General features: G+C 33.4%; 1 protein-coding gene across 1 annotated transcript; it reads right to left on the bottom strand.

Moving 5' to 3' along the window:
- Positions 1–6,174: 6,174 nt before the first annotated feature.
- Positions 6,175–9,861, bottom strand: LOC140753981 (basic juvenile hormone-suppressible protein 2-like). The gene is made up of 5 exons (XM_073088867.1): positions 9,751–9,861; positions 8,883–9,016; positions 7,968–8,801; positions 7,709–7,881; positions 6,175–7,297 (listed from the first exon to the last, which is right to left on the bottom strand). The coding sequence occupies exons 1-5, from the start codon at positions 9,827–9,829 to the stop codon at positions 6,274–6,276; spliced, it is 2,244 nt and encodes a 747-aa protein (XP_072944968.1). The 5' UTR covers positions 9,830–9,861; the 3' UTR covers positions 6,175–6,273.
- Positions 9,862–14,615: the final 4,754 nt, after the last annotated feature.

The raw sequence follows: 14,615 nt of genomic DNA, 5'->3' as shown, positions 1-14,615 counted from the left end.
TCATGTAATCAACCCATTATTGTCCCACTATTGGGTAAAGGTTTCTTCTCAGAATGAGAAGGATTAGGTCATAGTCTACCGTACTGGCCAAATGCGTATTGGTAGACTTCACATACATTTGAGAATCTCTCAGGTATGCAGTTTTCCTTACGATGTTTTCCTTCAACGTTAAAAGTAAGTGATAATTAATTTCTAATACGCACATAACGTTGACAAATCAGAGGTCTAGGTCTAGAGGCCTAGGTTTTGAAACTCGGACCCCTCGTTCGAGAGGCCGAGTCTCTAAACCATTAGGCACTTAGGCTATCACTGCTTTTATTGTCCTCAGATTTTGAATATTTGAGCCACTTTAATTATTATAGCTAGAAGTAAATAACTACAATCCTTTTTTATAGGATAGTAAACACATCTGTAATCAACCAACATATCACACAACAACCATATACCTAGAACAGGGTGTCACCTAAACCCAATCACAGATACATTGCAACACCTATGGACTAACTTGGTCGCATAAGCCAGGCATCCATATTCCATACCTGCTACCTAAACACAAGAACTTCTTCATACTTTAAAAAGATGTAGAGATGGTATGTTATCAGTCGGCTATATCAGTTTCTACCTATTATTTAGTGTATACCGCTATAGTACCGCTATCGCTATAGTATTTTTAGTGTATACCTACCGCGAATGCAATTGATTCTGTTTTGTCAATAATAAATAAATAAAATAAAATAAAAAGCCTTATAATTCTAGTTTTGATAATAAAAATATATAATATTTTATAAGAATTACTGCGAATACAAAAAGGAAACCGTACATCAGTATGTTAGATTATATTATTGTTACAACTGCCATCTGTACAATCCCTGAGATATTGTTTAGCTTGGTGCCTACGTGTGCACTTTATTAAACGTGCAATAGATGGCGCTATGATTCTCATTCTTATTACTAAGTTGGACCAATGGGAGTTATTTTACAGTATGACTTAGTTTCTGCATGTATATATAAGTATTTAGAAGTGTTTTTTATTCGATTATCAAACCATCACTTCTCTTCACTTTCAATTAAAAGTGTGAAACGGGTGCCCTCTGGCGGATTATTTTTGCAAACTTGTTAGAAGCGCCATCTGTGTTTCCTTTTGAACATTAAATTATATAGTATAAGGACTCGTTTATATTAGGTAGTCTGACGCCGTCGACAAACAATGTAGTTTGCCAAATAATTTGGCGAAGGGAATTTGTATCTGTTCACATCTGCCATCTACGGCGTGAAACTTCAGCCAGTGACTTTGACTTGAGAGAGCGCTATGAACTGCCGCCTTTACTGAAATTCGAAGTCGCTTTTCAAAGATCCTATTCTTATCCTATTGTAAAACAATCATAGATTCAAATGATCATAAAATATACTTCCAGGAGCAGGTTCCTAAGTGGTCACTGTCGCCCGTGAACAATAAAATTGTAATAGGATTGACGCTTTATTAGAGTTCCGCTAGAAAACTTTGTAACCCTTGCAGAGTTAGTTGAATAGCTGCAGCAAGAAGCAGCGCCTATGACATCAGTTACAACAATAATAGATATTGTAGAGGATGTATCACGAAGGGTTTTACCGACAGTTATTTTGCAGCAAAAACAATTGCAGCCAATAGTTAATGGCCTCATTTTTCTTTTATTAAATTTATTCACGACGAGCTTTTGCCCGCGGCTTCGCTCGCGTTACGAAGTAATATTATTAACTAAGAAGATTTATACAAACTTTCATCCCCTATTTTATCCCCTTGGGGGTAGAATTGATCAAAATTCTTTCTTAGCGGATGCCTAATTCATAACATCTACCTGCATGGCAAATTTCAGCTTGATCCGTCCAGTGGTTTGAACTGTGCGTTGATAGGTCACCTTTGAGTTATATATATTTATTTACGATTAAAATAATAAAACAATGTCTGTAGGTAATAATTTAATCAAATAATTACAAAAATATATTTAAAATAAATCTAGTTAACAATATATTTATAAAATAACAATCATTCCAGAGTATGCTGCTGGATAATCACCTCACTAAGCTTAAAGCATAGATTAGTAAAGATTACTCAATCCTAACAAGAAAATGTGCCCAGTTTTGAGAATTGAAACAGTTGCGTAAAAAAGTTTTGCCACGTCTCCGTGCTAAAATGTCCCTAAAATCTTTGAAATTATTATTATAAATTATTTAATTATCATGAAAATTACGCAGTATTAGTTATTGATTCGTAAATTTTCTCTAAAAATGTTTTTATTTGTCAAGAATTCAAAAAAAGAACTTACTATAATAAGCCATTTGCGGCTACATTCTATTTCAAGGCGGCGAAGTATCTTTACTAATCTATGGCTTAAAGTAAATAGTTTTTGACGTATTACGTGTGTAATACATTTCTTAAAAGTAATAAATAATGAGGATGGATCACTCGTAAATAAAGTAAAATATTTGTCTACTTCTTAATTAGGTATATCAGTGGTTTCATCATTTAATTTATTATTAAAAATAAAATAAGAAAATAAATAAAAAAAGTGTGTGTGTGTCAGCTACGACGCACGATTGGAGTTTACTCCTTACGAACGATGATTATGATATATATCGAATAGAAAATACCAATTAACCGCATCCATGTGTTTTTTGGATTCTTCTTCATTATCATCTAAATCAATTTCTTGAATATTTTCAAATATTTTTTCAACTTTAATCACTTGATGATTTGTTTAATAGTACATAAAAAATACACGTATCAATGCATAGAAGTACAAGAAAACTTTAAAATCAAAACATTAAAACTTGATGGTTAGGTTGCTGTTTATGTACGTTGTATATAGATGTATATATGGGCGCATGGGTATAATAGCGCCATCTAGTGGCAAGTTTTATAAATTTTAAGTTTGCAAGTTTATCAATCTATGTATTTTGGTTCCAAATATTATAATGGTAACTTAATATAATTGTTTATATTAAAGTAAATTTTAATATAATATAATTATTTATATTTAAAACAATGTTAAACGTTTTATAACTTAAAACTTAATAATTATAATTTCTTTGCCATCTATAAAATATCCTTGTTGCAATTTACGGATGCAATTTATATGAGACTCAATAAACATGTTATTATATGTAATTTGGATTGTATCTGAATGTTTTATAATTCTAGAATTCATTTAAAACGTATTGCTAATTTTATATAACTTATTTTGAACATAATTCATTAGCAATAATTCTGTAATAAATATTAAATAATACTGTTTTAATTTTGCCCGTTTATCGTTGATAGATGGTGCTGATCAATAATGCATCCATTTTTATAAGTTAAATTAATATATCAGTAACTTACAAAAGCCTCTTTATGTTAAAAACTTATTTTGCTAATATTATATCTTATTCAATTGCTTACTGATTTTATATGTTACTCTTCTTTAAAAACGTTCTTAAAAGATTGTTAATCATATTATGGCGCCAATGTTCATATTTTTCACAGTGTTTATAAATGATCAAACCTATAACTTAATTTATGCAAAAATGTAAACAAATTAGTTAATGAGGTTTTAATGGTTTATATATTGCTAATTATTTTTATTGTAATAATTACTTTCATATGGGATTTGAACTTACTGTATTTTACATTAATAAAAGCACTCTTGATTCATATTTTGGTTAAAAACGCTACTTCCTTTTTGAGAGGATATGATGATTGTAATAAAAAGGAGGGATTGTAATGGATCATTAATATATTCGTATTTGGCTTATTTTAAATTATCTATGTTTTATTTGTGGCTAAAAATACTTTTAATATGTAGTCTATGAACCTATTTTACCGATACAACGCATTCCTTCACGTCACTAGTACAAAAAAATAAAATTATGACATTTCTATTCAGTGACTTCACTGGTGTTGCGCGTAAAGTGTGTGTTCAATATTCAAATAATTTGTATATGATAGTTCCGTAATATTAAACTAGATGGCGCTGCTAAAACAGCCGTTGAATCACGCTGTTGAGAACCTTTCGTAGATACTATAAGAGGCCCCTTGTAAATTTATTAATATACAGGGTGAATTTTTAAAACGGGCCTTCAGGTCCAAATCCGAAACTATAAGGATTAGCGAAAAATGCTGAAAGGAGTTACGAGACCGATTTTGATAAAAACTAAAACTACATCATTAGTTTTTTAAAATATTTTTTTCCTTAGCCGGGAATCGAACGAGTTCATTTTGAAAAAAATGACACCTCTATATTATTCCACTATCTGATAGTGTCGCTTATAAGGATCAAATTCTGAGAAGTAATTTTTGTGACAAATTAAAGGAAAAGGAAAGTTTTGAAGAAAATACGTATTTTTCCATACATTGGCATACTAATCCTTAAGGATTATACATAACAAATGATTTATGTATAATTCTTTAGAAACAGACATAAGTCATACCATTGAAGAATTTGTTGGTTAATCAACTAATTATTCGATGTTATGACTATGACATACGGCTTAGTATAAGAAAGTAATAGTTTGGCAAATAAGTTACCGCCGTTTTTAGGATTTATTTTTTTAATGAAAATAGATAACTGAATAAATAGTAAATTCTTATTGTTTGTTGTTTACAACTTCGTTTCAACGTTAAATATGATTTTCTATATCTCTTTTTTTAGCAATCACTCGGCTTTGAATCACTCGAATTTGACTTTAAAAAGTAATTCTCGCAAATTGTCAACTTTACATCTGTATTAAACGAAACCCCGCCCATAGCAAGTAAATCTATTTTAATGGTCCTAAAAATAACCTTAGCTAAGTCGAACATAAAAATATAAATTATTGGGAAACAAAACGTCCATATCGAATGATTAGAAACATTGAGCCAAAAAAAATGTTAATACACGAAATGTTTAAATTAATGAATGGCGGGAACTTAACTGCCAAATTAATATGAAAAAATATGTATTTTCTTAAAATTGAGGCTTTTCCTTTAGTTTGTCATTTATCATTACTTTCCAGATTTTGATCCTTATAAGCAACACTATCAGATAGTGGAATAATATAGAGGTGCATTTTTTTTTCAAAATGAACTCGTTCGATTCCCGGCTAGGGAAAAAGTTATTTAAAAAAAATAATGATGCAGTTATAGTTTTAATCAAAATCGGCCTCGTAACTCCTTTCAGCATTTTTCGCTAATCCTTATAGTTTTGGATTTGGCCCTGAAGGCCCGTTTTAAAAATTCACCCTGTATATTCAGTGGAACATGTAAGTGTGTTTTTTATTCAAGTGTGGTTAGTAACAACCCCTCAGCCCCCTCACCTCTCTCCGAATTCGAACAGTGTGGATATATATGTTTGTCTCTTTCTACGTTACGCCTCAACTTTTCGTGTTACACTTGATTTTACTCCTCATAAAATTTCCGTACCGGGCCTTATAACTCAAATCGTTTCTTAAGGAGTAAACTCCAATAAACTCCAAAAAGCAATTAAAGTAAATGTTAGGTGTCTAACTTTAATTAATAATATTTGTAACGATATTTTTGAGCGTCTCATGATTTTAGATGACTTTTTATTGTTTTTTTTTTGTTTAATAATATAGGAGTAGCCGAGGAGCATGCAGTCCACCTCTTGGTAAGTTGTTACTGCCGCCCATGGACATGGTAAAGGAAGTGGTGCCGCCGGAGGTGAACCACAGCGGGTTCTACACTTACATTTTCAATAAAAGTTAATAATAATTATAATAGAGAAAATAATAAGAGAATAAAAACAGTGAACAAAATAAGAGGTTGGCTGGCTGTTAAAAATACTTGGCATATTATTACTCCGTTTGGTATTATTCTTGTAATTGAAATTTGATGCTGTTTAATAATATATTTTATTATTTTTTTCAAATGTATTGTCTAATTTTAATAATGTTATGATATGCGCTGTGAAGTATGGTGTGGTATGACTACCTATGGTATATGAAGTTTTGACTAATATTTTATTAGATAATCTACTGCAAGGTTAATTAGAATGTAATATTAGCTTATAAAACATTAAATGTAAATAAACTAACGAGTTAATTATGTATCATAGTACGTTTAATTTTATAAATTTAATATTTTTTTAGTAGATGAAATCTAATTGTATGGAATGTTATATAGTCATAACAGATCATTCGGTTTAAATGAAAATACAAAAATAAATATAAATTCATTTATTTAAAAAAAAAAGATTATTGCTTGAACATAATGAACCTTAAACCTTACTCATATTATCAATAAACTAATTAATCCTTGGTTTACATGTCGAACACATTGACGTCTCTATCAACTTTCGAGTTGATATCCACATCCATCATATAGTTCCCGATTGGGGTCATGTTGAGCACGTTGTAGTTCTTCAGCACGTAGCGGTCCCAACGCGTCTTCATATCACACACCTGGGTCTTGTGGAAGATCATCACATCGAAGAACTTCATGTTCGGGGTGAAGAACTTGGTAACGTCAATGGTACGGTCGAAGGGGAAGCCGAGAGGCATCTTGTCCAGAAGAACAGTGTGCCTGAAGTCGACGAAGAAATCTTTGCGGGTCGTGTCCAGGATTGAAATGTCAACGTTGTCGACTAACTTCAGAGGGGTGACAATGACATACATCATGAAGTTCATACCACCAACGCGACCTCTAGGCAACAGCAGTCTTGTGGGGAAACCAGTGTGATAGTTCCTCAAGTCCTTAAACCACAGGTCTCTCATGTCGGTAATGGAATCAAACTTCTTCCAGAGATCCCTGGTCATCATGCGGTCGCGGACTAAGTTGTGCATGTCAATGGAATTCCTCACAATAGTGTTCTTTCCAGTATTCAGTTTGTATAAGAAGGAGTCCAATTCAACAAAGTTGACACGGTTGATGTTGATATCGAGTAAGCGGCCAAGGTAGTCATATTTCGGTCCCAAGAATACTCTCACTACACAGTCGACGGTCTTGTCAGAAACGATGTCAAACGTGACCTTGAATGGTTGGTGATTCAGACGGCGTTTGCGTACAAAGAAGATCATGTCGGAAGTTGTCTTCTTATGTTCATCCTCAGTTAGCGTAATCGCGTTGGTCATGTCCATCAGGTAGTCATCGAAGTAAGTGACAAGCTTGTCAACAACAACATTGTCGATCTTGACTCCTGGGAAGTACAGTTCCTCCCTGGTGTAGCTAGGAAGACGAAGCTTGAAGAGGAAGAACATGTAGCATAAACGTTTCTGCAATTGGTAGAAGATGGGGTCACGAAGAGCAGTCTGGTAGCTGTCCAAAACTGTGGGTGCAACGAAGTATCTGTGGACGAAGAACGTAAAATAAACTCAATGCCTAATACAGATATATACAAAAAGCATTAATCTCTTATATATAAAATTCTCGCGTCACAATGTTAGTTACCGTACTCCTCCGAAACGACTTTACCGATTTTCACCAACTTTTATATGCGTATTCAGTAGGTGTATGGATCGGCTACTATCTATTTTTCATACCCCTAAGTAATAAGGGTTGTTCACCCTTAACATTTTTATTTATATGGCAACACAACGTTTGCCGGGTCAGCTAGTAATAATATATAAAATAAGTATTAATAGAATAAAATTAAGTTATATCGAATAATGCAAGTCCATTGTTGATCGTAATTTTGTTATGATTTTAATACGTAATTGTCATACAGTTAAACTAAATATTTTGCTGTTTCAAACTTACTTATCTGACAACCATGTATTCAATCCAACAACTGACTTCAGAAGGATAAGCAGGTAACGGTAGGAATCGACGTGGACCTTGTTTAAGTCGAACTTGTCAACTTTGCCGTAAATCAGTTTACCCAAAACTTCCACGTCCTCTGGTTTGAATAGTTCCAGTCTGAGTCCGTTAATCTGTTGAAAGTGAAAAGAATTTATTAAATCATTATCAAAAAATGGCAAAAACCTGAAGGGAAAATACACTTATCGCAATAACTTACCTCAACGTATCCCTTAATGATAGCGTCTCTGATGATAGTTTCGTAAGTTTCAATAAGGTTAATAATTCCAACATTTTGGTCACGTACTACGACGTAGTTGTTGAGTCTTACAGGCAGATAGACACCATTATGCAGCATTAACCAGGGCCAGTATCCCTTGCGTACAGGTTTGTTCCAGGTGAAGTAATTAATATCGCCCAAGCCGACGGAGAGACGCTCCAAGTAATACCTGGCAAGAATTTGCTGGTACATGTACAGGTTCAGTTCCCAACGTCTCATCTTAAGCTTGCCAAAGATGTCATCGCGCATCCAGAATGGATAGTCGACGTGGAAGTAGTAGTAGTACGTGTTGAGATCAATATCTTCGGTGAAGTATCTAAGTCTGTCCTCGTCATTAAGATAAACTCGACGATCGTAAATGTTTTCATCAATGATAAATACATTGTTGTCTGTCTTCTTGATTCCGTAGAAGTCACAGAGTTTCACATCAAGGAGACCTCTCTTCATTTTCAATAAATACGCCCTTTGGATAACATCGGCGCGGACGAAGTAGTATGGATAGATTTCATAGGGAGGAGGCAGAATGATACCTTTGCAATCTTCGCGGTGTCTGACTGCTACAGTGAGAGCGTAGACAAACATGCCTTCGTTCAAGTAAAGACGCATCCAGCAGGCGGTTTTGATGAAGGTGGTGAAGTCCTTGGCATAATACAGCATGTGGAACACCGTAATTACTTCCTTCAGCTGACGATCAACATTGAGAGTGAACACCTCACCACGAGGCAAGAAACCTATCTTGAACCAATTGATGAAGGTCTTGACTACATCGGTTTTCTGAAAAGAAAAAATATATAGGTATAATACAATACATTACATTTTATATAGGTGTATTTGCATTTGTCATTTCAAACTTACGGTGTAGAAGTCAAGATGGTTTTCAATATTGAAGTTCTTGCCGATTTCTTCAATCTCTTTGTACATCACCGGTTCCATGACGTGATTCAGCAGTTTCAGGATGAAAATTTGCCTTTGCTTCACGTCCATGTTGACTATGGATTAAAAGTTATTCTTAATACAAGTGTAATATATTGCTATACAAAATAATGATAGAAGTTATAATAAGGATAACGAACGAACATTTAATAAGTCAAAATTAATTGAATTAATTACTACAAAAAGAAATTATCCCTGGCCATTATTTTATTTGGTGTTTACATTTTATGTAACGAACTTGTTGCACCAATTTCGGCAAAATGACTACATAATTATCTAATTGTGGTAAACTGGTTGACCGAAAAGAGGGTCGGCAAGATTTTCATAATTGGAAATAATATGAGCGGATATTTAAAATATTATTATACATAATTTAGTAGAATTTGCAGGCCGTCGGTTGCCAACCACTGCACTAAATTAAGTCTTTAAATAGAAACTGCATTGCACCTTTTAAAGATATTTTTTGTACTCCTTTTGTCACTATGCACTTCCAAATACGATAAAGTATGAGCGAACTTTGATCAGGAGTTAAAATTCGGAGGGGGCTTAAAGTTTAAATTATTAACGATAACAATAAACACAAAATAAAATTATTTAATTTTCTGAAGCAAAATGCCTAATTCGATACAATTTGTATATTGATTGTTTTTTAAGTGACGTATACAATATATATTTAATAAATAAATAAATGACTTTGCTATATTACTTAGCTGAAAAGAAAACATCGGAAATTTTAACAAAGAAATGACTATTCAATACAAGTAAATGTAAATAAAATTAAAAGTCTTACCGATAAAATTATCGTCATACTCGGGAATAGCGGCAGCGAAGGCCGCTAAGCCGAGGACCAAGAACAGAATCGCCTTCATCTTGCCAGCCAGCCAGAGTCAAACTATTTTCTCCACTCATAACTGGCCTTATATACACGAAATATTGACCCTAATTGACCCCAGCGAAATTATTTTCTTTTAACGATAAGCTAAAATACATAATGCAAGGGCAAAAATACATTGTTGCAATCATAACGAGCTTACACTGTATGCTATCTGGCTATCACCTTTGATAGTTACATATTATTTTTAATTGTAATAACATCCAATTAGCCAATTTTTGTTATTGACCTGTCATTGATTAATCAATCTTATCTCTTAAACAATTAAATTGTTTCTAGAAATATCAAAAAGGTATAGTTTGAACGTCTATATGCTATAATAAAGAAATAAGCGGGCAAAACTAGAGTAATGGCAGTCATAGAATCAAGTTCTAAGGCTAAGTTGCTATACTATCTTAACTCTGTTACAATTGATATAATTATTACTATTAATTTAAAAATATTTGTTTAATAATGATAAAGATATTTCGGTGTTAAAAAATAAAATTGTAAATATTATATTGCAATACCCTAGCAGGATGCATGCTTGCACTATATTTAATTTGTAAGACCTATGATAATAAGCACGAGCAATAAAGAACATGAATTTGAATTTGAATACCCTGTATAAACTGTCTTCCTATTACGATTCCATCATTTAAGGCATAACGAAACAGTCTAAACAATGTGGTTAAAGGCAAATATGAGGTTAACTAGGTAAACCCTTATCAATCAGAGAGGAGAATCATCCAATAGGGACTGAAATGGGTTTATGGTGATGTGAAAATTTAAATCGACTGCTTCTTGTGGTACAATAGCTAAACCGAAAAATACAAAATACAGTTTCCTGTATGAGGAGCTTCATTTATGTTTATTTTTATTATTACCACTATACCATACGAATATATTTTAGACGCTAAGCCCTGTAAAAAAATCAAGTGTCTGTCTATCGGTTTAAGTGATAGAGTCCTGTGTCAAATGGACGGACAGTAATCCGTTTTTACCCTCTGGGTATGGAATCGTAAAAAAGCCGTCAAAGAATTCTACTATATTTTATTATATAAGTACTAGTATATATCTTTTACTATCATATTTCTCTACCCCTGTAGCAGCATTCACCATATAAGACTGCGCTTATTGCGATCCGAGTTCGATTCCCACTAATACAAATAGTCTCAAATTTATTCAAGCCATATAAACGAAAATAATCACGATGTAAACCGAAATTTTATTTAACGTTAACAGTGTCTACAATACACATTATACAAGGATTTCCCACTATAATAATAATTTTCCCTCAAGAGATATAACACCCACGCAGCCACGTCTAGGTTTGTTTAGTGTGTTTATTGTTTGTGTAGTATAAATTCCCTGGAGATATGATATAAGCTCTTGTTCTGCGCTACAGCTGGGTAGTGTGTGATATTAAGGAAGCCTTTCCACCAGAGATGTGCGAAGTAGCAAGGCTTTTTGTAATATAAGGGTAGTAGACGAGCATGTAGTCCACCTGATAGTAAGTGACTGCTGCTGCCCATGGACAACTGTAATCAACTCCAGATATGATTAGATTCCTATCCAACGTCGGCCACAGATACGCCGCCACCCCTGAGGACTAAGTTTGTATGCCTCCAGAAAATATGTCTCCCTTACACACTGTTTAAACCAGAACGCAGTAGCGCTTAAAACTGCTGTTATAAAGTATAAATAGGTGTGCCGATGGTGTCGCCGGAGTCGAATACCACAAAGGCCTCTACCACCTTCAGCTATGGATGTGTTTCAAATACACCAATATGATTGCTATTTACATATTTTAGCTTAGCTTAGCCTTGATAGTTAAGCTGTATTTTTGTACGGAGTAAATTGAATGTGAGTTAAGAATTTGGGCTACGGATGCAAGGTAAAGACCGCGACCGGTACATAAGTATATTCATAGCACATCTTACTTAGCTTTAAGCTTTGACCTCGCCACACCATTCATCTTCGGTGGAAAGGCTCCCTAAAGATGCAGCCCATTCAATTATAAATGCTAATTATTCGAACTTAAGGTGTCGACGTAACGTCGTAAAGTGTATACGTACCACACATAATTTTACTTACACTGTTCTGACTCTCTATTCGAGAAATGATCCACAATCTATTAAAATTATTACTATGTTCTTGTAGCTTGATATCATTAATATATTTTGGGTAAAACTTTATATTTGGGTTTTTAAGTATCCATAATTACCAGATTATCAAACCCACATATGGGCAAGGGTCTCCTCTTAGGTAAGACGGGTTTATGCCATTGAAACCACACGATGAAATGTAAACCGGTTGACTTCATCATATACTTAGTTTCAGATACACTTAGTTTCTAATTGACAAATAACTTTAGACATTCATAGAAGGATGGCTGGAATATCTCTTATCCTCAGAATAAAAAGCCGAGTTAAACGACCATCAATGTTTTTACTTTTAGTAGGAGAAAAAGCTCTTATGTGCCTCAAATGATTTTACTGTCAAACTTTTTATTACTCATTGTACCCTACGGACAATATTAACCTACTTCTACCTACATTAGTCCATTGAAATGGATGGTATAAGGCAATCTATCTCCGAAAACAAGGAACCAGAGTAAGAGTAATGCATAATTTTAACCTATACGTACTAATGTTAATTATGTCACTATGACAAAAATCTTTTCCGTATAAATATATTTAAGCAATTTACCTTGTGATTGTTTTAATAATCTCCACAATTTCTGAAATGACTGCTTGATTGACTTGTAAAAAATGAATTCAAATTCAATTCAAATTTTAATCTCATTTATTCAAAATTGATTCATATAGAATACTATTTGAAAGTCAACAAACTACCACCGCTTCGGAAGGTATTTCGCTATGGTGAAGAAGCGGCGCAAGAAACTCCATACGTGTGCATTTTTGCATCTTTTAAAGGGTAAATAATATACAATTTTACATAGTGGTACATATAATTAATTATTGATGTTAGAGCTGGAGTTGTCATACCATACGGATTTATCATTTAAGTACTGATTTACATTATAATAAGCTTTTTTACATAAAGTTAATTTTATAGTAGATTTAAACCTTTTCTCGGATATATCCATAATGTCTTTTGGTATTTTATTGTAGAAACGAATACAGTTCCCCATAAAATAATTACACACCTTGCTTAATCTAAATTGAGGTATGGCCAATTTATCTTTATTTCTAGTATTATGACTATGCCTATTATATTTTTTTTCCAAAGAAGAATAATTTTTACGAGCATATAAGATATTTTATAAATATATTGACTAGGCACTGTCAAAATATTTATAGATTTAAACAGTTCCCGTAAGGACTCACGGGGGAGAAGACTATAAATGGCTCTAATTGCGCGTTTTTTGTAGTATAAAAATGACATCTATACTAGCAGCATTACCCCACAGCAGAATACCGTAAGACATAATGCTATGAAAGTAAAGTAAACAAGCCTAGCGGTTGGTATATCGGTAAGATGTCTAATCTTCTTTACCGCATAGGCTGCAGAACTAAGTCTACTACATAACTTTGCTATCTGAGTATGCTGGTTCGACTCCGGCGATATGACCACCACAGCTATAACATATTAATATAACACACACATAATAACATCAGTGTTAGGCAATGTTGAGGTTTGGTTTCAAGGGTGTGGTAAGGGAGACATACTTTTCCGAGGCGTTCTAGCTTTTTTCTTAGAGGTAGCGGCGCGTCCATGATCGACCTCAGGTAGAAATTTTATCTGGGGTTGATTATAGATGCTCATGGGCGGCAGCAACCCCTTACCATCAAGTTGACTGCTCATCTGATACACCGAAGGCTCTAATCGCAACTAGTTTTTAATTTCATTTAGTGCTTCTTTTACTGTAGTTTCATTTTAACTTTTCCTTTAGTAATATAAGAATTTTTAATTTACTTTTATGCTAAGCGAGTCATTATGATCGTCCTTATGTAGTTAGGCTAAAGCCTAAATGCTACTATTGAGTACTTAGTAGTAGTAACTTTAGATATATAACTAGTATATTCGAATAAAAAATTATCGCCTTGTATTACTCTGTAATAATATTTTTATTTAGAGCAAGTACATAATACGTATGTATGTAAAACTATATACGAGTAGTTTTAGATAAAATATCGAAATGAAACACTTAATTCGGATAAGTATATAGATATGAGGTTGTGTTGCAAGTAATGTCTACGCTATAGTAGATGTATGGTGCAGATTTGTTTTTGGTATAAAGAAGTGGCAAACAAGCATGAAGTCCATCTAATGGTTAGTGGCCATTGCATACAAATCTGTAATCAACCCCAGATAGGATTAGTCTTAATTCAGCTCATTGCTCCCCCAAGGACTAAGTTAAAACGCCTAGTTGAAGTGTCTCCCTTATCACATCTTTTAAAACAGAACATAGTGGCGCTTAACAGTGTTATTAGAAGGCAGAAGAAGGTTTAATATTAGAATATGTAGTTGTAACCAATCTAGCATCAGCAGCATCAACAACATCTCAGGTAATACGCGACTTCAGAACTGTGTACGAAATCAACATTTACTTGAATTATATTTTTCTTTGTAGTGACATAGCCGGTTTTATTTTTTTGTATATCTATTTGCTAAAGGTTGGATAACTAAGAAATTCGTTTAAAATCGTCACAATTTAATAGGCCCATTTTGACACATGCCATCCTAATGTCATAAAATTTTTGAACTAACTTTGTATGAACGTATAACGCATAATTGGAAAGTCAAATATGGCACAT

This window comes from Epargyreus clarus, unplaced genomic scaffold (assembly GCF_041222505.1).
Source record: "Epargyreus clarus isolate Ecla_fem2 unplaced genomic scaffold, WU_Ecla_fem_2.2 ptg000027l, whole genome shotgun sequence".
NCBI lineage: Eukaryota > Metazoa > Arthropoda > Insecta > Lepidoptera > Hesperiidae > Epargyreus > Epargyreus clarus.
This window is presented reverse-complemented; position numbering and strand designations above follow the sequence as displayed.

What these genes read in the sequence shown, in the direction of transcription:
- LOC140753981 (XM_073088867.1), bottom strand. Translation starts at nt 9,829, where the DNA reads ATGAAGGCGATTCTGTTCTTGGTCCTCGGCTTAGCGGCCTTCGCTGCC. An exon ending in ACCATCTTGACTTCTACACC is followed by an intron (nt 8,802 to 8,882) that starts GTAAGTTTGAAA and finishes TTTTCTTTTCAG; the next exon opens with AAAACCGATGTAGTCAAGAC. An exon ending in AATACATGGTTGTCAGATAA is followed by an intron (nt 7,298 to 7,708) that starts GTAAGTTTGAAA and finishes CTTCGTCCACAG; the next exon opens with ATACTTCGTTGCACCCACAG.